General features: G+C 43.3%; 1 protein-coding gene across 3 annotated transcripts in view; it reads left to right on the top strand.

Moving 5' to 3' along the window:
• The window catches only part of adcy7 (adenylate cyclase 7), a 41,212-nt gene extending 20,766 nt beyond the window's left edge, over nt 1-20,446 (top strand). Inside the window, exons 3-27 of one of the 3 annotated variants that reach the window (XR_015100494.1) lie at nt 1,554-1,751; nt 2,505-2,669; nt 3,060-3,209; nt 4,649-4,809; nt 6,492-6,603; nt 7,153-7,280; nt 8,307-8,465; nt 8,841-8,973; nt 9,442-9,630; nt 10,012-10,055; nt 10,295-10,354; nt 11,580-11,657; nt 13,102-13,171; nt 13,270-13,367; nt 13,446-13,530; nt 14,441-14,578; nt 14,664-14,774; nt 14,880-15,076; nt 16,530-16,641; nt 16,760-16,918; nt 17,056-17,202; nt 17,303-17,410; nt 17,889-17,998; nt 19,115-19,239; nt 19,358-19,381. Coding sequence is in view for 2 of the 3 variants with exons in the window: in XM_086107465.1 (XP_085963591.1) it covers nt 1,554-1,751; nt 2,505-2,669; nt 3,060-3,209; nt 4,649-4,809; nt 6,492-6,603; nt 7,153-7,280; nt 8,307-8,465; nt 8,841-8,973; nt 9,442-9,630; nt 10,012-10,055; nt 10,295-10,354; nt 11,580-11,657; nt 13,102-13,171; nt 13,270-13,367; nt 13,446-13,530; nt 14,441-14,578; nt 14,664-14,774; nt 14,880-15,076; nt 16,530-16,641; nt 16,760-16,918; nt 17,056-17,202; nt 17,303-17,410; nt 17,884-17,998; nt 19,115-19,239; nt 19,358-19,504 (3,189 nt within the window). In the remaining variant the exon portion in view is untranslated. Of the gene's footprint in view, nt 1-1,553; nt 1,752-2,504; nt 2,670-3,059; nt 3,210-4,648; nt 4,810-6,491; nt 6,604-7,152; nt 7,281-8,306; nt 8,466-8,840; nt 8,974-9,441; nt 9,631-10,011; nt 10,056-10,294; nt 10,355-11,579; nt 11,658-13,101; nt 13,172-13,269; nt 13,368-13,445; nt 13,531-14,440; nt 14,579-14,663; nt 14,775-14,879; nt 15,077-16,529; nt 16,642-16,759; nt 16,919-17,055; nt 17,203-17,302; nt 17,411-17,883; nt 17,999-19,114; nt 19,240-19,357 lie in introns of all 3 variants that reach the window. The other 2 variants (XM_086107465.1, XM_086107466.1) reach the window with 2 other exon arrangements.
• Nucleotides 20,447-20,450: the final 4 nt, after the last annotated feature.

The raw sequence follows: 20,450 nt of genomic DNA, 5'->3' as shown, positions 1-20,450 counted from the left end.
TCATGCTAACGGTGCGCTTGATTTATAAGATTATCATCTTTTACAAAGATCCCTAATAGGCAGCGCTAAATCGCATGCTCACCTACGATAACAGTTTGCGCACACTCTTGTCAATGCGTGTAAAAGTGGCAACTTTGACTTGAAGGATAAGACAGGAAACTACTTGAGACTTGTTCACGCAAAAAGTTTGTAATTGCCTTTTTTCTTTGACTGGAAATAAAGCTATGACCTGAATTAATGCTCAATTGAAGCTACTTCCCTCAGTCCAACTTACTTGACGCCCAGATGGTGCCGAAACTTTTTTTTTTTTTTTTTTTGACAGTAGGCATGGCTTTGGTCTGGAACAAAAAACAACAAATAGTTGACTTTTTCAGCGAAACGGAAGTCCCCATGAGAAATCCACAAATTTACGCATGCCCAACCACAAATATGAGGGGGTTCATTCTACTCCATCCAGATGTGCAACACGGTATACTCAACTTCATACGGGGGCAGGCGTGTGTGTGTGTGTGTGTGTGTAAACAAGCATGCATGTAAATGACAATTTATCAAGTCTGAAAAAAATGATCGTGTCCACCCTCCCATCGAGCAATGCATCAATATAGTAATTATAGGGACTTTTGTTTATGGTTAAAGGAAAGCTCTGCAATGTTAATCAGAATAGAATAGCTAGCGGCCTTTCATGTGGCTTCCAGTACAGTTCGTTCATTCACAAGGATTGTTTTTTTTTTTTCCCGCCCCTGCCTTGTCAAGTCTCCCAGCGCAAAATAAGAAGCAGTGAGTGATGTGGGGCCTTTAAAAAAAAAAGGTTGCTGTGGTAACCAGAACGCTGCAAATACCCAGCGCTGATGGCCTTCACCAAGCAAAGATCCATTACTACAGATTTGGAGCAGTCTGTTTTTAACTCCATTGCTTTCAACCCTACATTGTCTCTTCTAAACCACGTGGTTGTATGCTGAGCTTTGGGTCGCCTCCTATTCAGCGCAGCACTGCCAAAAACGAGTTCAGAAAGTACGTAGCATTTTCCAAAAGATAAACATTTACAGTTTCATTAAGCCCCCTTAGGTTCGACCAACCCTGACGATCACAATCAATGAATGAACGTATGAATGACCAGTTATTGTTGCTGCTGTTTTGTTTGTCTGTCTTATACATTTCTTCAAAATATTCAACTCCTACTTTAATATTATTATTGATTTCGTTTCTATTGTCATTCATCACATCATTGAAGGACAAGTTCAAAGAAAAAAAAAGATGAATGGGTGGTCTGTTTGCCAAAAAATAAATAAATCTATATTTCATTTCTCAAGTAATGTCCCTTGGGAAGATGTATTAGTAGCTTGTTGAGCTTATAATTACATGGGGGGGGGGGGGGGGGGTTCTCAGCATTTTAGTGGATCTGTACCTCCTCAAAGCCATTAGGAGTGTAGTCGTGCTCCGGTATTGATTTTGCAGCCGCTCTGATGGCTGAGTGCTCTTACATAAGAATATCTGCGACCGTCTTTATTGTCCTTATGCTTTCGAGGTGTTCATGAGGCTGTGAACGTTTTCAGAGCGCCCAGGAGCACTGCGCCTTTGTGAGCGTGGCGAGCGGCGGCCTGTGCGTCTTCCTGGCCGTCTTCGTGCTGGTGTGCACCGAAATGCTGTCCCAACGTTGGCGCCGGCCACTTGGCCTGCTGGTGTGGGCGGCGCACCTGGCCATGGGCTTCACCTTCATCTTCAGCGGGCCCGTCGTCCTCCCGTGGGACCAGGTGAAACCATCACTTGCGCAAAATGAAAGTCATTCAACAAAAAATGTTTCGTGAGTAATGAGAATAATGTAGAGATTGTTGCAAGAGCGATTTACTGAGGGGGAAAAAAAGCTGCAGTTTTGCAAAAATAATACAGCGATATGACAAGAAAATTTATTTTTATATTTAACTCATTCACTCCCAAAGACGTTTTTAAACGTCTTTTCAGACTTGGTCCAGAATTGGCTGGTACTGAATGAGTTACGGTGGAATTTTGCAAGAATAATGTCACAATATTGCAAGAGAAACTGTCAGGTTGTCAGTAAGGTGATATAATTGAAAGAGAAAGAACGGGACTTTTTATTCTAAGATAATGCCGCAATCTTGCAAGAGAAGAGCATTTCAGAGGGGTGGGGGGCAGAATATTACAAGAATGTCATTGCAAAAACCTGTCTTTATATTTTGGGAATGTTTCAAGAAAAAGACTATGCAGAAGAGAAGGTGTCATTTTGTGAGAATGATGGCCCAATAGTGTAAGAAAATATTTTATGAGAAAAAAAAGTTTGAATTCGGGGGGGAAAATGGAAATTAAAAAACAAAACCAAAAAAAAGCTAATTAGGAATATACTATGGGTAATTTTGAGAAAGTATAATGATCTTGCAATTTTTTTTTGACATTTTGCAAGAACAATGTAACGGAAATGCAAGAAAATGAATTTCATGACACTGCAAGAAGACAGTGACACTGAAGACAGACTACCTTTTTTCCCATAGGTGCCATTCTTCCTGTTCATCATCTTCACTGTGTACACCATGCTGCCATTCCCATGGTGGTACGCGGTGGCACTGAGCGCGCTCTCATCGCTGTCCCACATCGTTGCGCTCACATTGCGGCTCACCATGTACAGCGACGTGCCCACGCCGCACCTCGCCAACCAGGTGAAACATTACAGCAACCTCTCATCTTAAGCGGGGACCACACTGGACAACTTATTTTTTAAACATATCAACCCATGTGCCAGACCCCGCACATGACCTGAAAAATTGCTGTGTCTCACCTTCACCACGTGCAGAAAAACGTTGTAATGTTAGAAGAATATTATAGCAATACTGCAAGATGATGTCATTTTATGTGGAAAAGTATACACTTTGGCCACTTGGGGGCAGTCTAATACAGACAGACAGATATAAGGTATTGGAGAATTCGCTCCTCTCTGAGCTTCTCGGTACAGCAGTAATATTAGCTGTTCACGTCACATGATTTCCATCTAATGATTCTGTTTGCTTTCACTGCGTTTTTTTGTTTTCTGTTTGTGCATTTGTGCGTAGCTGCTGTCCAATGTGGTGGTGTTCCTTTGTGGCAGCGTGGTGGGAGCATTTCACAAGGTCCTCATGGAGAAAACCCTCAGGCAGACCTTTCAGGACACGCTCCGATGCCTCAGCATGCGCATGAAGCTGGAAATCGAGAAGAGACAACAGGTTCGGTTAGATCCTTACGGACGCTCTGTATCAGGCCAGGCAGCATTTACGCTTACTTACCGGGGATAAAATGGATTCCGAAATTTCTCGCAATTCTGAAACTCGATCACTCGTCAACAAACAGTTGTCATCATAACTGAAATTTCAATTTAATAATCACACATGGTGTGGCAATTGAAGTGCTGCCTTCATGAGTGAAAATGTTTTTAATGACATGACACCTGATCGCTTTGGCAATCCCACCCCCCCGTCCCCCCACACACATTCACTTTATGACTCTAATGTCATACAGTCAAATATAATAAAGCACAGTATTTCTCCTTTTTATAGATTTTACTGCTTTGATTTCATCTCACTGAACAAACACAGAAAGCAAACATGGCAGACATGCCGAGTTACCGGTAATAAAGAGCATCGCTATGATGGTCCTCTTCATCTTCAGCACGGTTTACTTTGATCTCCGGGAAGCTCAATCCTTGGCCGGCCCCCAGTTGACCTCGCTTGAGGATGTTTGTCATTGTGACGAGCCAAGTCTGCATTAATTAGTTTTCTGCCTCCGCCGGAGTCATCTTTTGAAATATTTCTCTATTTTTGTCAACAATGCTGACGATCACCTCCGTGGGATCTTTAACACTGCATTTGTGGACTTTAGTGTGTGTGTGATCGCCTTCCTAATACATTTTTCAAAATTGCCAAATCAAAGCCAATTATTAGAATGTTAACTTGCTTTCTGATTTCATTACAGATTCAAACCATTCCATGTTTAAAATGTTCTGCTCATCGCTACTACATTTTTTTACTCTAAATTACGAATTACTAACCAAAATTTTAAGATTTTGTTTTTTGAATAACCTCTAATCATGACATTTTTTTTGACTGATTCAAACGATCCAACTTTAAACTGCTCAGTTTATCCCTACACCACATTTTCGCTCGCTTCAAAAATAAAAGCCCCAAAATAAGATTTGCATAATTTTTGAGGCATTCACACCTGCTCATCTCATCCCTATTTTTTCCCCCAAAATTTCAAAAGAAAAGGCAACTCGAACTGCTCCTACTTGAAACTCTTCAACTCATTACTATATATATATTTTTTAAATTCACATCGTTACAACTTTCAGATGTTCACATCATTCCGCATAATTCAGTAATATTTCATTATTGCATTTCACCAGTCACATTCAATCCAACCAGGAATTTCATCTTATTTATTTATTATTATTATTATTATATGTATTTTTTTAAATTATTTTTTTTTTTCCTCTCGTATTATTTCATTAATCCTCATGATGAAGTGCTGCCTTTCTAGATGACAATCCACGCTCCACGATTTATTTTGCTTCAAAGTAACATTCCAGATTCAGGACTCAAAAATATCTGCATCCTACCGCTGTCCAACATCAAGGCAAGTTCCACAAATGCCTTTTGGTGTTTTGCAGGAGAACCTGCTGCAGTCTGTGCTGCCGGTCTACATCTCCATGAAGATGAAGCTGGCCATCATGGAACGCTTGCAGGACTGCAAAGACAAGGAGGAGCAACAGCGGCTGGTTAAAGACAATAACTTCCACAGCCTTTACGTCAAACGTCATGAAAACGTCAGGTACCAAATACAAATGCCACTCAAAGAAACGGATCCATTTCCTTGTCACGGTTGGTTGTAAACCAACCAGTGATTTGTTTTTTTTTCACATTTACAAAATCATTGTCAGCGTATCTGTTTTCAGATTTTTTTTCTATACTATACTACTCTGTAATGAAATGGTGCAGTTTAGCCTCTGGCAAGTGGACGGCATTTTATTTTACTACATCACTTATTTGAAACGGCATCATTCCAACATGACAACAGATTTCTGTCTGGATGACAGATTAGTTTGCTTCCAGCCAACTGATCCACCTACGCACCACAATTGTCGTGCATCAGCCTGTAAGAAATCCCATTTATGTGTATATATATATATATACAAACACACACACTTTTTTTTCTAATGGATGCTGAGAAAGATGAGATCCCCGCTATGCTTCATTCATAGAAATGCATTTTATAGTGCGTCTCCTGGCCCAACCAAACGATTCACTTGACTCGTTATTATTTCCGTTGGGAAATGAGTTACTGTATAGTACTGTATTCCTTTTAGTCTGGCCTGTCTTTATGTTCACCAGGGGATTGATCACCAGTCACTGAGCACTCTCAGTGCTGTGTGTGTGTGTGTGTGTGTGTGTGTTTGAGAGAGACGGGCATTTTGTGTGTGTGTGTGTGCGCGGGCGTGTGTGTATTTCAAGAGGAGGCCGCGGAGGCATCAGTCCGTCTGTCTCACAGTGAGAAAAGGTGTCGAGCAAAACGTTGCAAGTCTGCCGCTCCACTTATAATTTCTCCGGTCAAAGCATTCATTGTGGCTTTTTGTGGCATGAGTCTCTCCTTCTAGAACCTGACCCATTTTGTCCAAGTCATTATGGAGTAGGAGAGGCGATATGGGGTTGTTGTTTTTTTTCCGTCTTAGCAGTCCAGGCTGACAGCTCGTTCAATGTTCCCACTAGTATACTGGACAGTGGAAATAATGGAATTCAACATTTGCGGTGTCAAACTGTCACCGGCGTAAAATTTTTGGGATTTCTTTTTTGCGTTAATAATTTATACGTTTATTTTATTTACTGTGCATCCAGAAAGTATTCACAGCGCTTCACCTTTTCCCCATTTTGTTACGTTACAGCCTCATTCCAAAGTGGAATAAATTGTTTTCCTCAAAATTCTACACACAACACCATAAAGACCTTTTTTTGTTTTTTTTGGTATTTAATTTTTTTTTTAAAGAAATCATATGTGCATAGTATTCACAGCCTTTGCCACAAAGCTCAAAATGGAGCAGTCTTCTGTGGAGAGATGAGAACCTTCCAAAGCATCTTTGATTCCACCAATCAGAACATTTTGTGGTCTGATGAGACAAAGACCCTAATTAAACAGCCAAGACAAAAAAAGGAAGGGCTTCATGACAACTCCGTGACTGTCCTTGAGTGGCCCAGCCAGAGTCCAAAATCTGATTGAACATGTGTGGAGAGATCTGAAAATGGCTGCGCACCAACGATCTCCATCCAAACTGGTAAAAAGTGTGATCGGCAAAACTTCCCAAAGATAGGCGTGCCAAGCTTCGAGCATATTTTTGTGCAACATTAAAGGAGTATTTCAATCCCTCACATGTTTCATGAATTCCGAGCAGTTTGGACTTGCGTGGCATTGAGCTTCCAAGGTTGGCCGTGTTTTCTAGGATAACGTGCTCTTCTTTTCAGTATTCTCTACGCCGACATTGTGGGCTTCACTCGATTGGCCAGCGACTGTTCCCCCAAGGAGCTCGTCGTCATGCTCAACGAACTGTTTGGAAAGTTTGACCAAATTGCCAAGGTCAGTTTGTATTTACTTCTTGCAGTCTTCTTTTTATTTTGTTTTGACTCTAGTTTCACTTGAGATAAATTGTGATATGACCGTTGTATTATTTCCGATCTTTTAATCTCTCGCGATAATCGCCGCCTGTTATTGTGAAAATCTGTAATGCCCTCTCATGTGGGGAAGGAGAGCCACACTTGGTATTGTACTGTTCAGCTGTTTATTAAACGGGAAGACGCAGCCACAATGAGCAAACAAAAAAAAATGCACACGCTGCTGTCAGCCACAGCTCACACCGAGTCACTTTCAGGCGCCGTCACGCGTCACCCCGCTGGCGCTGCCTCTTAAAGGCGCATTGTAGCACACGAATGCAAATTATATGGATCATTCTATGCTTGCAATTTTGTTTGTGTTCAAAGGAGTAAAAATATTTTTCAAATATTCATATGGTCTGTCGATATTACAGATTTTTACCAACAGTGTGATGGGCGAGTTAGTAAAATGTCAACCCGCCATGAACAGTGCGGGGCTTCACTAAATACTCTTCATGCGTGCACATCTTTCCAGGAAAACGAGTGCATGAGGATCAAGATCCTGGGCGACTGCTATTATTGCGTCTCAGGCCTGCCGGTGTCTTTGCCCAAACATGCCAAGAATTGTGTGAAAATGGGCCTGGACATGTGCGAAGCCATTAAGTGAGTTATGTAAATAATCAAGTGACTCCATTAATAACAAGAAAACAAGGGACGACATGTTGGTACGAGTCTACGTTACAAGTTGTCACTTGTCTTTTTTTGTTGTGTTTAATTTTATGTTTTTGCATTGTTTCATCGGCCAAAATCATATTTACATGCAAGTTTTAGATTACGCCATCCACATTAGTGAAGTTAAAAAAAAAAATAAAATAAAAAGACTCCCAGTAACAGACTATACTTTCAGCCGTTTATTGCACTAAACAAAAAGACAAACCCAAATTTTCCGGATGCCACTCAATTGGCCCCGCCCATTTAAAAGCGCCCGGCTGAGGAGCAATGTCGTTATTGGGACTTCATACATAAAGCTAGTTTCATTCCCTTTTATGATGGTTTGATGTTTGTGTAAAATGCAATGCTATTTCTCCTTCTTAAAAATGCGTAACAGCATTTTGGAGGTGGTTTTTACAGGGGGGGCTCGAACAGATTAATGGAATTCCAATTGATTTCAATGGATTACATCAATTTAATTTGAGTCAAATGAGTTTTTTGAGCTTGGCAAATTCAACTGGGAAGTCAAGGAAACCCCTGTTTGGTATACTGGGTTTTTAGGAGAATTTACAAGCTGAACCTAAAATGCACTATAACTTCTCAACCTCTCCAGGTGAACTTAGTTTGGCCTTCCCTAAACGTTTGAATGGACGTGTCCACCACTTCAGTGTTTCAGTACTTTTTGCACAATTTGATGTTCTCTAGCTGAACATCAAAGTTCACAAGTTTTTGATCTGTGGAGATACAACTGAATTTCTTCTTAAATCAGGATTCATATTTAATGAATTCCTCTCTCTTCACCGTTTGACATCCCTAGATCAGGATGATACATAAAAGTTGACCAACAGTAGCTATTAGCTATTAGTACATTGTTCTCAGGGGAAGGTTCATAGCAAGTTCTGCAAAAATGACCTTAGTCGTCGTGGTAAAGCCTTGTTTTTGTGATTTTTTTCTTTTTTTTTTAAAAATGTGTGGCAGGCAGGTACGAGACGCCACCGGCGTGGACATCAACATGAGAGTGGGTGTGCACTCGGGCAATGTGCTGTGCGGCGTGATCGGTCTGCGCAAGTGGCAGTTTGACGTATGGTCACATGATGTGACACTGGCCAATCACATGGAGTCGGGAGGCCTCCCGGGGTAAGTGCCGCTAACTATGCAGGTGAAATTAAATATTTATTAAAAAGAAGGGAATATATATATATATATACATATATATACTGTATATATGTTCATAATAAACACATTTTTAGTCCTTTGTTAAATGTTCTTCATAGGAAAAAAAAATCTGGTTTAAATACAACGCAAAAGAAAATGTCCATTGTTTTTTTTTTTTGGGGGGGGGGGGGAGCGTCCCATAATGTGAAAATACATATTTTACTTGACAGCCACAATAATACTCTCTTGACATTTTTCTGTTTTTGTCGCATCATTTACTAAACGTCAACTCATGGCCAAAAGCAGTTCCAAAAGAAAGAAAGAAAAAAAAAGCAAACATTATCGCGGTCATTCCAGACGTGTTCACATCACCGAGGCGACTCTGAAGCACTTGAACAAGGCGTACGAAGTAGAGGAGGGCGAGGGGCAGCTGCGGGATCAATATCTCAAGGAGCTCAACGTCAGAACCTACCTCGTTATTGACCCTCGGGTGAGTTTACGACCTTCTGTGTCACTTGAAAAGGCGCTTGATGGTTGTTATGCGGGCACTTGAAAGCATAGCTTTAAAAATGTATGTTGCCATTATGTGTGGGTGTATGGAGGCCGATCTGGATACGAATATACTGCTCACTGTACATCTCAAATACTGCGGCGCCTTGACTTCCCAGTGCTCCAAGTGGAAAAGAAATTGGTAGCAATTAAGGGAACACGATTTGTTTCTTTATAGTTTATACTTCTTTACATATATGTATATATAGATTACGTCTTGTGACTCCGACGCTAATGCTGCGACAAGTCGCTACTACGTCAGCACTTCCAAATATGTGCGCGCCGGCCACCAGGGGCGCCGTCATCTGTCCGCCCTGCCGAGCGACACTTTGCCACCGAGCGAGTGCAGTGTGAAAAGGTTATCTACCGCTGCATAACATTTTAAAAGGCGATGTATACCTCTGATGAGTCCAAAGATCCGACGCAGAGCGGCCGCAGCGTCCCCAAGCCTCGGGTGAACGACGGTCTGAAGATGCGGGCGTCCGTGCGCATGACGCGGTACCTGGAGTCCTGGGGGGCCGTCAAGCCGTTTGCGCACCTGCAGAGCCGAGAGGGTTTCGCCGTGGACCCCCTCAGCAATGGAAAGTCACTCAGTAAGGTAAGCAGGAAAGCAGGACTTCAGAAAATCTGCCAATGATTAGTTATCTGTGATGATTAACCACCTCGCACAATAAAACTAAACAGGATGGCTCAGTGGCAGATGTGCGTGAACAAAGACCCTCCTGTAGCGCCAACTATTGGCAAGGAGGACTTACTCGATGTTTCGCCTCAAGTATCGTTGGCGACTATCGGCATCGTTCATGAGTACCCGATACTTTGAAATAAGGCAGGTATCGGCCTGATGCGGTGTCTGATGTCAGCACTCGCCCATTCCCAGAAAAAAAATCCAGTTTGAAATAAAAAGTCAGATTGTTTCTTTCTGCAGTTTTTCCACAATAAACAGTACATTGCATAAGCCATTGTTTGTTTGTTTTTTCAGGACATCCCATTGCGAACAGCACCCAGCTCCAAGATCACCGAGAGGTAAAAAATAAATCTATGAAAAGTGAACCTCCCGCGACCTGTATTTTGATCATGCATTGCAGCATCGCTAAAGTCAACTTTGCTGTAAATAGTCAACATTCACATGATTTCCAAAGACAGTCAACCAGCTCTATTTGTGCCAGGGTAGTGATTGTCCGTTGATTGCCATGGCAGCTCCGCTACCTGCTGTGTTTGTGATGTGCTTTGTGTTATTACTTGTTGCACTCCTCCTGTGACAGCTTTGATGAGTCACTAGAAGAGCAGTTCTCCTTGTCCACGGCCTCGTTCACCAGCCATAAGTGAGTTTGGGCCCCTGGCACAGATCAGGAGTTCTCAGCCTGAAATTAAGAAACATGTACTTTTGAAAAAAGTACCGCTCTGACTCACTAATTCATTGTATTGTCGCAAATAGTGGGGCTTGCATTTGTAAATTTATGGAATACAGTGTTCCCCTTCATCGCAGATTTCAGTTTTAAATGTGCTTATACTGTACTTTGTTGTAGCATGTGTCGGGTGTAAGGCAAGGCATTCATATCGCGCATACAAAAGGTAGCTAGCTCAATGCGCTTCGCAAAGTAAAAAATCAACAACAACAAACAAAACCCTCAGAAGCATAGAAGAGATTTAAAAGCAAAGTAAGTGTTTCCTGTAAGAATGTGTAGTATTATATTCAAAGTAATGTTTTATGTGGTCTCGCCATTTCATAGATCTTCCCTGGTGAGTCTGGTCGGTGTCCTCATTGACCACTATTTGCACCTTGAACAGCAAAAATCCCCAATTGAGGCCCACCCCCAAATAAATGGTATAAATTGCCTGTCGATGTCACATGATGGCGATCAAGCAGTTTTTTCCGATGAGACTAGGACATCCCCTCCATTCAACATATTTCAAGATGCCAGTAGGTGGCGCCATGGCAATATTTTGATATTAGACATGGATCGGGCCTGAGTGCGAGAACCCGAGAGCCCAATATCTCAAACTTCTTTCGAGTCGTGCATGTGCCTCGGCTCAACAAAAATGACGCAACACTGTATTGGAGGTATGGCCACTATTTGAGGTAATACAATAATTCACTTGAGTAAATGGTTTTAACTTGAAGTTGGGTGAGAACTACTATCTAAGCTTCAAGTCCTAACGCCCCAACACTAACCCCGGCAGGGCCGTCGCACTCTTCGTTCCGACTCACTACGTGACACCGCTAAACCTCCTTCACAGAATCACGCCGACGCGCTCCCCTGAGGTCGAACCAGGGCGGGGTGCGTATGTATCTGCTGTGTGCATCTGTGCAAGGGCTTCCTTCCTGCCAGATAGCCTAAGTGGGCTTTCCATAGCCCCCTGAACCGCTCATCTAACTCACAGCATCCGGTTAACTCCCTCCCCCTCTGTGTGCACCACAGGCATGATCTATACAGGCACTGTCTCCTTTTTCTCTTTGACTAATGTGCACAGAGCGGCCGTTAACTCCCCATCCCCGGCCGTATGTCTCTTTTTCTTTCATTAATGGCGTCTGTTTCATCGGCGCAGGAACAAGTCACAAAAGAGTCGCTTTGATGAGGAGCTGCACAACGAGATGACAACCACCATCGACGAACTGGGCAGCAAGTAGGTCCATTCCAAAGGCAACCTCAGAAAACACGACAAACCCAAACACAAATCCCATAGAAAGTCATGGACATGCGATCAAACCGCCGCCCTCATAAACCCTTGATCAAGTTTCAGCTCTCATCCAAGTGTAAGAAATGAGAAAAAGAGAAAAAGAAAAACCTTTATTAGTCTCGCAATGGAGAAATTCCCAATTCACAGCAGCAAAGTTATGAAAGGAAGAAGTAGAACAACAAAATATAGGAGCTGCTGGAAAGGCAGCCACTCTCGCGGCGCCATTTTGAAGTCAAAATAACAAAAATAACACAACACAACACATAGGACACAGACAGTCGTGCAATCTTCACCACTTTTCTGCATACACTTGGTTGTCTGAAGCAGTTCTAGATGAAAGAGGAGAGGATCAAAGTGTCCTTTCACCAGTGGATCAGAGACGTCATGCTGAAAATGTGCACACGTCTGCTACAAGCTAAGTTTTGGAAGCAAACACGAAGCTGTAGCGTCCATTGACGAAAAAGAGATTGGCTCACATCTCCTGTCCCATGTAAATCCACTTCAATTCCAAGCCGCGACTCCCAGTTCCACATCCGCATCGACGCTCCGCGCTAACGCTCCTTTCTTCTCATCGTCGGCTCCTCAAGCCTTACATCCATCCAGCCGCAGACCGTTCAACAGCACCGATCTCTCCGCTGAACAAAGCGGGGCTGTGAAAAATGCTGCCCATTACAGGCGCAAGACACAAGCGCCCCGGGACAGTCCAGCAACGACAGTCAAATGGCGCCGACATTCCTCCCAGGCAAAAACAGTGCTGGTATACTCATGCTGCCGAGAAGGCGCAACCACCGAGCACAGAGTCTCCTCCTTGATGAATGTCGTGGCCAAGAAATGCTGAAAAAAGTCCACATCAGGTCCACACGACGTAACAACAAACACAAAGTGACAAAACAAACCAAAAAACAACAAAAAAAGCAAGGCACATGAGAGCACTTGCTGACGGCTGCCTACTCGGGCGCCATCTTGACTTCAGTCCTCCAAATATGTACGATGACCCATATTCGACCCCAGAACCTCTTGACTGTGAAACATTTCTGCAAAACAAATGCCCCGACATGCCACCAGTGAGGCAGATTGTCATGTGATATGACAGTATGGTCAACATTGTACCCAGGACGGCCTGAGCTGAGATTTGAACCCGGGTGGTTTATTTTAAGAACATAACTATCATTTTTTTTAATCCATTCAATCGCGATAAATGAATTATTTGCTTGAATAATTAGCATTAATTATAGATGTTTTACGAAAAATCATTTTGATTTTAATTCTTCTAATCATCCATTACTTCTCGGTATTCTATTTCACAAAAGATCACGGTGCTTTTAGACAGCAACTGCCGCACTTAACACAGCGGTCTGTTTTATTTTTGGTTTTCTCCTCCTTCCCCAAGGCAGTGGTACAAGTCTGAGGAGAGCGGCAGTTTAGCCATCTGGTTTCCAAAGAAAGACCTAGAAAAACAGGTACGTTGAACCAAAAAACAAATAACAAAAAAAAAGCCCTCTTGTACCCTTGTCCTCATTTTGGTTCTCGTTCAAATGCTCTCTCATTGTCTCCAAAGTACCGAGCCTTGGATTTGCCAATGTTCAAGCACTACGTGGGCTGCGCCGCCGTCATCTTCCTCTGCATCTTTTCCATCCAGATGTTAGTCACCGGAGAGTGAGTATCAGCAGCAGTGAAATTAGTGCAGAAAAATGGGAGGCCAACTGACAACCAACCGCTTTGTATAACTGTCAGTCGGCAGATACTCGGAGTGACGTTTGCGGCGTTGGCGTGTGTCCTGCTGCTGACCCTGACCATCTGTTTTGCAGCTCATATACAGGTCGGCGCGGCGGGCCGGGTCGGACATACCTTGACGTGTTACCGTATAATAATAACTTGATTTGACATCGAGCTCGAGGGAGCCGATGCTGAAAAAGAATTCATTGTGAAAAAGAAAACAATAAAATAATTATGTTATGTTTCACCTTATAACAACATCTCAGGCCAAAATAGAGACCAGGACAGCCAGGTAGGGCAGGGGCGACGTCCCTATCAAAGGCAATGGAAGGACGTACTGTAGGTGGCGTTGGCGGCCACGTTGGCAGTTTTTCAATTTAACTGACAAAAGAAAAAAACCCGGCGTCATCCCAGTGGAATGGAGAGGAGGAGAAGGCGATAGAAATAACAATCTATATCAAAACTACCAAAGATTTTAACCTTCATCGGGGCGACGCCAAATTTGTGTCGCGGAACCCAAAGAGCCAGTCGCTCTTGCCAGGAAGCAGTAGCACCGCTGTCGGTGTTCGTCGAGGATGCAGTCGAGATGAAGTGAAGAGTGACACGAGTGACGCTCTTCATAAGTAAGATTTGAACATTAAAGCGAGCGTAGTGGTCAGCTCGGTTAAATGTTGATAAATGTTCTTATCGGTGACAGTATCGCGTTTACGATGATTGACTTGTGTAGCAATTCTCAAGAAGGATATTAAGGACTTTTAACTCGCTCCGAAAAATGCTGAAGATACTATTATTCGCATTTTTAGTTGATGATAAACATATTCCAAAGCTTTGCAAATGTGGAGGGTCTCAGGGCCCCAAATGACAAAATAACACTGCTACTTTCTGTAGCTAACCCAGTGATTTGCGTCCTTGACGGGAATAGTCGACCCTCACAGATCACATGTGACAATAAAAGTCGGATATCTTCTTTCTCCATGGAACTTCTCTGCCTGCTTGTGTGTGTGTGCGCGTAGCGCATGTTTCCAGAGAAGCTGTCAGGCTGCCAATGGCTGGCGTCAGTCTCTGAGGCGGTGGTGAAGAAGCCGTGTGTGCGCCTCCCCCTGGCCGCCATCACCACTGCCGTCATCGTTCTCTTGGCAATCTTCAACCTGGTGAACAAGACCCCGTTTTCATTAAAAAAAAAAAAGGTTGCTCTTTGGCTCAGTTTTCCGACTTTCCTTTCCTTCCATCCTGCAGTGCTTCATCCAGACACATTTTCCAGACTGTTCCAGTGGTGACGTTTCTGCCCTGGGTCACAGAAACGATTCCCAACGTCTGGGATTACAGGAAGGACTCTTCTATCTGCCTGTGAGTCTTTATTTATTTTTTTTAAATCAACTTTTGACATCTACTTTTGTTCAACACGCTAATAGATATGACTTAAAATTGTCTCCACTGTGGCTCTCCCGCCAGTATTCTGTGTACTGCTGCATCCTATCCCTGATGGCTTGTGGCGTGTTCCTGCGCGTCAGTTTGGAGCTCAAAGTGCTCTTCCTCGCCCTTTCGTCCAGCGTCTACTACATCATCATCCTCAGCACCAACAAGCGGCTCTTTGTGGCCTACGCAGATGTCCTCCACGCTCAGATTACCGGAGAGGGCAACTGCAGCAGGTGGGACTCGATACCACGATAAGGTCGGTAATGAAATAATAATTAAATTTAAAAAAAGGCGCTGTGTAGAAAAGCCAAGTATCTGATCACATAGAGGAGGGATTTATAGCCTTATGTAGGAAAGACTGTTACGCAACCGCTATTGTGATGGACAGGTGGTCCGGAGCAAGCTTTCCGGGCCTTATGTGGGTCATGTATAAATCCATATTAAAATGTGCATTAAAAAAAGTTGACACTACAGATGTAGAATTTAGTCCCATCTAGTGGTGAACTGATAGTATTAAAGGACCTAAACTCGAAGCGCATGCATATTGAAGAACGCGTACTACGGTACCCCAGAGAAACCAAATTTCACAAGCCGACCGCTAATATCTTCAGCAGAGGGGATAAGCAAAATGTCATCCCAATGACTTTCAAACATTCCCTCAAGTGATGCAGTAAAATAAAAATTCATGGCCTCTGTTACACATGCTGTAGGCATCATGTTGAGGAGTCGGTAAGTTTGTCTCCTCCGGGTAGCCGTAGCAGAAAGATGGCGGCGACACATGGCAGTCTCCTGTGGGGGAGGCGCGTCCTATGTAATACAATTCGCGATTACTTCATCTACAATCACAGAAAAAAGTTTGTTGATGTGATCCAAGGCATGGAAGTGGTCTCCTAAGAAAAATAAAATAAATGCCTTTCTTAAATAAATTGCTGCTTTTTCTAATCTGGAAAAATGTTTGTATGTACAGTCATTGGAATTCGTGAGGTACCTGTTTACACACAAAATAGAACACGACTCCTTCCATGTTGTTCCCGATGCAAATAGAAACATTTTGGGGAAAAAATTAAACATGGAAAAAAAACAAGGGTACACATGAACATAAGAATATGGAAATAAGAGAAACATTTGCATAACAAAAAAAATTGCAGTAAGGAAAATTAAGAATGAAAATGAAAATAATTGAAATTGCTTTCTAAATGAAAAACTATATTTTAAAAACAAGAACTAAAAGACAAACTGAAGAAAAATGTGAACAAAGCAAACTCAAATTAAGAAGTTAAAATGCAAATTTACAAAAATGACCAAAAAAATGTGAATTAAAATGAAAAAGTAAAATGGAAATACAAAATAAAAAATGAATCATGAAAAAAATTAAAATTAGGAAACTAGAGTCATTTACACGAAATGAGAAAATCAACAAAAGTTGAACAAGAATTCAAATAATATATAAAATCTAAATCTTTTAAATAAAAATACTAATTAAAAATAGAATGTCAGAAAAATTTCAATGATTGAAAGTACAAATTCTCAAAGTAAAAATTTCGAATATAAAAATACAAAAAATGCAAGGGGCAAAAAAAAACAACAATGTGGAGCCATAAATAAGAGATATGAAAGAGAAATATTTAAATGTAGTAAAAAAAAAAAATTGTGTTTTAGTGTCTGAAAAGTCTTTGTTGTCTGCAGCCTATCCGACGAGTCGATGGTGAGGCTGGTGGGCCTGGTGAAGCACCCCCAGGTGATGAGCTGCATCTACATCACCTTGTTCCTCGTCACCATGCTCATCATCTCGCAACAGGTGCTCGCCCACTCTACTCTTCATCATCATCATCATCATCCTCGTTTCCAAACCAATCCTTGTGTGTGTGTGTGCGTGTGTGCGTGTGCGTGCGTCCACGCGTGCATGTCAACGTCAGAACGAGTCGTGCTTTCGCCAGGACTTCCTGCTCAAGTACAAGAACCGCACAGAGCAGGACGAGATCGAGACCCGGGAGAACCTCAACCGCTTGCTGCTTGAGAACGTGCTGCCCGCTCACGTGGCCTCGCTCTTTGTCGGCGAGAACAAGAAAAACGAGGTGAGACGTCAGGCCGTCCCCAAAACGGCAGCACATCCTTATTTGTATCGGGAAGCATTTGTAATTATGTGACCGTGTTAAGCCGCAACGGCTGCGTGAATGCACTCTCTGGAAATCTTCTTTCCTTCCCCGAACAGGATCTCTACTACAAATCGTATGACTGCGTGTGCGTGATGTTCGCCTCGGTGCCCGACTTCAAGGAGTTCTACACCGAGTGCGATATCAACAAAGAGGGCCTGGAATGCCTGCGGCTCCTCAACGAGATCATTGCCGACTTCGACGAGGTTCACCAGAGGCGTCCCGTTGCTTCTTTGCTTCTGCGCGGCTTGGGAGCACGCGATTGAATCGTGGCCTGACAGGATGATGGCGTTCTTCTCCCGACAGCTGCTGTCCAAGCCCAAGTTCAGCGGCGTCGAGAAGATCAAGACCATCGGCAGCACGTACATGGCGGCGGCGGGACTCAGCGGGACGCTTGGTCAGGAGAACAACCAGGTGGGCACTGTTGCATATGAAATACCATCCCTCCCCTGATACAATACATACATCGGGCCCCCGCCATTTGCGGGGGGATATTGCGCGAATAGCGAAAATCCCTTTTTTTTTTTCCCTTCTCCTCAAAAGTGCTGATAAACATGCAACGTGGATTTTCCATGAAATATTTGTTATATGTGATAGTTACCCCCCATAAAAAAAAATAGGCTTACAAAATATACAGTAAATATTTATAAAACATAAACATCTGCGAAAACTCCATGGATGACGGACCATGAGTGTGCAGGACTCTAATGGAGACAAAGAACAGAAAGCGATGGAGGAACTTGATCGCTATTGATGCACTGTCGCCTCCACTTGTGGATGCATTTGACTTTTGAGAGATATTCTCGACAACTATTTTGGCTCTCTCTGCCCCTCGTCCACGTGACCAAATGCGTGGCATCTTGCCGAACGGCATTCGTTTGTTCCAGGACAGGGAGCGTCAGCAGGCGCAGATCGGCATCATGGTGGAGTTCGCCGTGGCTCTCGTCGGCAAGTTGGACGGCATCAACCGACATTCCTTCAACAGCTTCAGGCTGCGCGTGGGTGAGTGTGCACTCAAATCGACACGCTAACTGTTGCGAGTGAGAGTGTGAGGATGGAAGAGAAAGCTTGTATCATCTCCCGTGACTTGCCCACTGCCAAATTTCATCAGCACTTGACAATTACGCACTTGATTTATCAGCCTATAAAAGACATCATTTTCCTGCCCCCCCCACCCCCATGTGCTGGTGTTCTGTGTGGATGTGGACACACACACACACACTCACACACATAGATAGATAGATGCAGCACGGTGAACAACTGTTTCGCATGTCCGCCTCACAGTAGAGAGATCACGGGTTCGAAACCGGCCCCGGCCTTCCTGTGTGGGGTTAGCATGTTGTTCCCGTGCCTGTGCAGGTTTTCTCCACACACTCCGCTTTCCTCCCACATTCCAAGGGTTGATTGAATGCTCAAAATCATAGGTGTCTAAATCAAGGCCCGGGGGCCAGATCCGGTCCACCACGTCATTTTATGTGTCCGGCGAAAGCAAATCATGTGCGTCAACTTTCATGATCCTTGCTATAATCTGTACTGAAATGTCAATTTGTCATGTGTGATGAATCACGTTGAGATTTTGGAATGATTTTGTTATCCTGTTTAGACTCAAACAATAATTGAACAACCAACCAAAAAAATATTTTATTTTCAAAATGAGTAATCCAACAATTTGTTTGTGTATAAGTAATAATACGATGTAATGATTTTAAACATTTACTCGGTTTCACTCTCAGAACGGCCCTCCGAGGGAAGGCATTAACTCCAATCTATTCATCAAGTATTTCGTGCATCATTTTTTTTTTTCGATTTCAGTTTTGCATTAGTTTTCGTTGATTAAAATAAGCCTGAATGCCATTAACTGTGTACTACCATCACCAAACGCCATACCGTGGGTCACTCACAGGGACGTCTGCCATTTGTCTTCGACATTTTGTCCCGTTCCGACCAAATTTCAATCACGACAAATGGGCGACTCGAAATTGCAAAACATTTTAATTTTGGCCATTGCGTGTGACCTGATCACAATGGCAAAAATGTGATGATCCACCAAATTAGGCAGGTGTGTTCATCACGGTGAACGTTTTAACTTTTCTTTGTGGTCGGTTGATCATCACGCAGGTATTAACCACGGTCCCGTGATCGCTGGCGTTATCGGTGCCAGGAAGCCTCAATACGATATCTGGGGCAACACGGTCAACGTGGCCAGCAGGATGGAGAGCACCGGCGAGCTGGGAAAGATACAAGTATGTCCGAGCTTGGAATGTTGGCAGGCAACACAAAGAAAAGTTGACCTCACGCTTCGCTCAAGTGTCAAGCCAAACCAAAAAAAGTGAGTGAATCGTGTGCGCGTTTGACCGGCAGGTGACGGCGGAGACGTCGGACGTGCTTCACAGGCTGGGCTACTCATGCGAGTGCCGCGGCTTCATCAGCGTGAAAGGCAAAGGCGAGCTCAAGACCTTCTTTGTGTGTACGGACACAAGCAAGCAGCAAGGAATGGGCCTCAGCTGAGATCGGGAGGTCACGCTGCAAAAAATGCAACACTTGCGAGGCAAGTGTTTGCGCGCCCCCTCCTCCCGCAGCACAAGGAGTGACTGTAATACAGCTGTGGGCCGATGGTGGTGCTGCAAATACAGGAAATTGTGTCAAACTGCGCTGGATGAGCTCAAGATGGGTTATATTTCAAATTAACTGGAAATTGGGGTGGGGTCCGTACAAACATAAACGCCTGACTACCTGTGTGTTTCCCAGCATAGGTTCTTCGTGGATTTTGGTACATCCTTTTGTGATAAACATCCATGCTGGATTTTATCATTTGCTGACACGATGACGACGGAACTGAGTTGTCGGTCAATTCTGGGAAAAGGTCTTTGAAACGTCCGTGCGACTTTTTTAAAGTTATGTTGTGGGGCTGATTTGGGGGACTCATATTGTGGACCACCAAAATTCCACACATTTACAGGATACATGCACTTGTTAACTTGTCTTATGGCCTTTGGAGGACAAGATCGGGAAAAACGGCCTGTAACCTTTGTACTTAATGACCATGAAAGAAAATCTCATGTACTAAACCCTTTTTATGTAGACTTTTTGTAAAAAGTCTACATAACGGATTCTGTTTGTGGATCATTTTGTCGGCTTTGTTACTGTGTAATGAGCAAGACCCACGTGTTGTGGTTCGGCAGGTCATGTTTTGTGTATTTTTAATGGGACAATCTTTATAGCTGCGTCGTCGACAAGCATGATCTCATGTCCGGTGTGTTGTCGTCATGCCTGCTTCTTGCTTACGTGTGAGGCATTTCTCCTCTCAAGGAGCGATTCTGGAGCATTCATCTCGTGGCCTTATTCCACCAACCATCGTGTCTGTGTGTGGATATTATGATTAACACTGTTATATAGGTGACCGTTTCTTGCTTATGAACAAAATGTTCTAAATAAATTATTCACAAGGGGTCTG

The sequence above is a fragment of the Hippocampus guttulatus genome, chromosome 3 (genome assembly GCF_054856545.1).
Source record: "Hippocampus guttulatus isolate MCC_2025c chromosome 3, RoL_Hgut_1.0, whole genome shotgun sequence".
NCBI lineage: Eukaryota > Metazoa > Chordata > Actinopteri > Syngnathiformes > Syngnathidae > Hippocampus > Hippocampus guttulatus.
The sequence above is the reverse complement of the archived record's forward strand: the minus strand, read 5'-3'. Positions and strand labels throughout refer to the sequence as shown.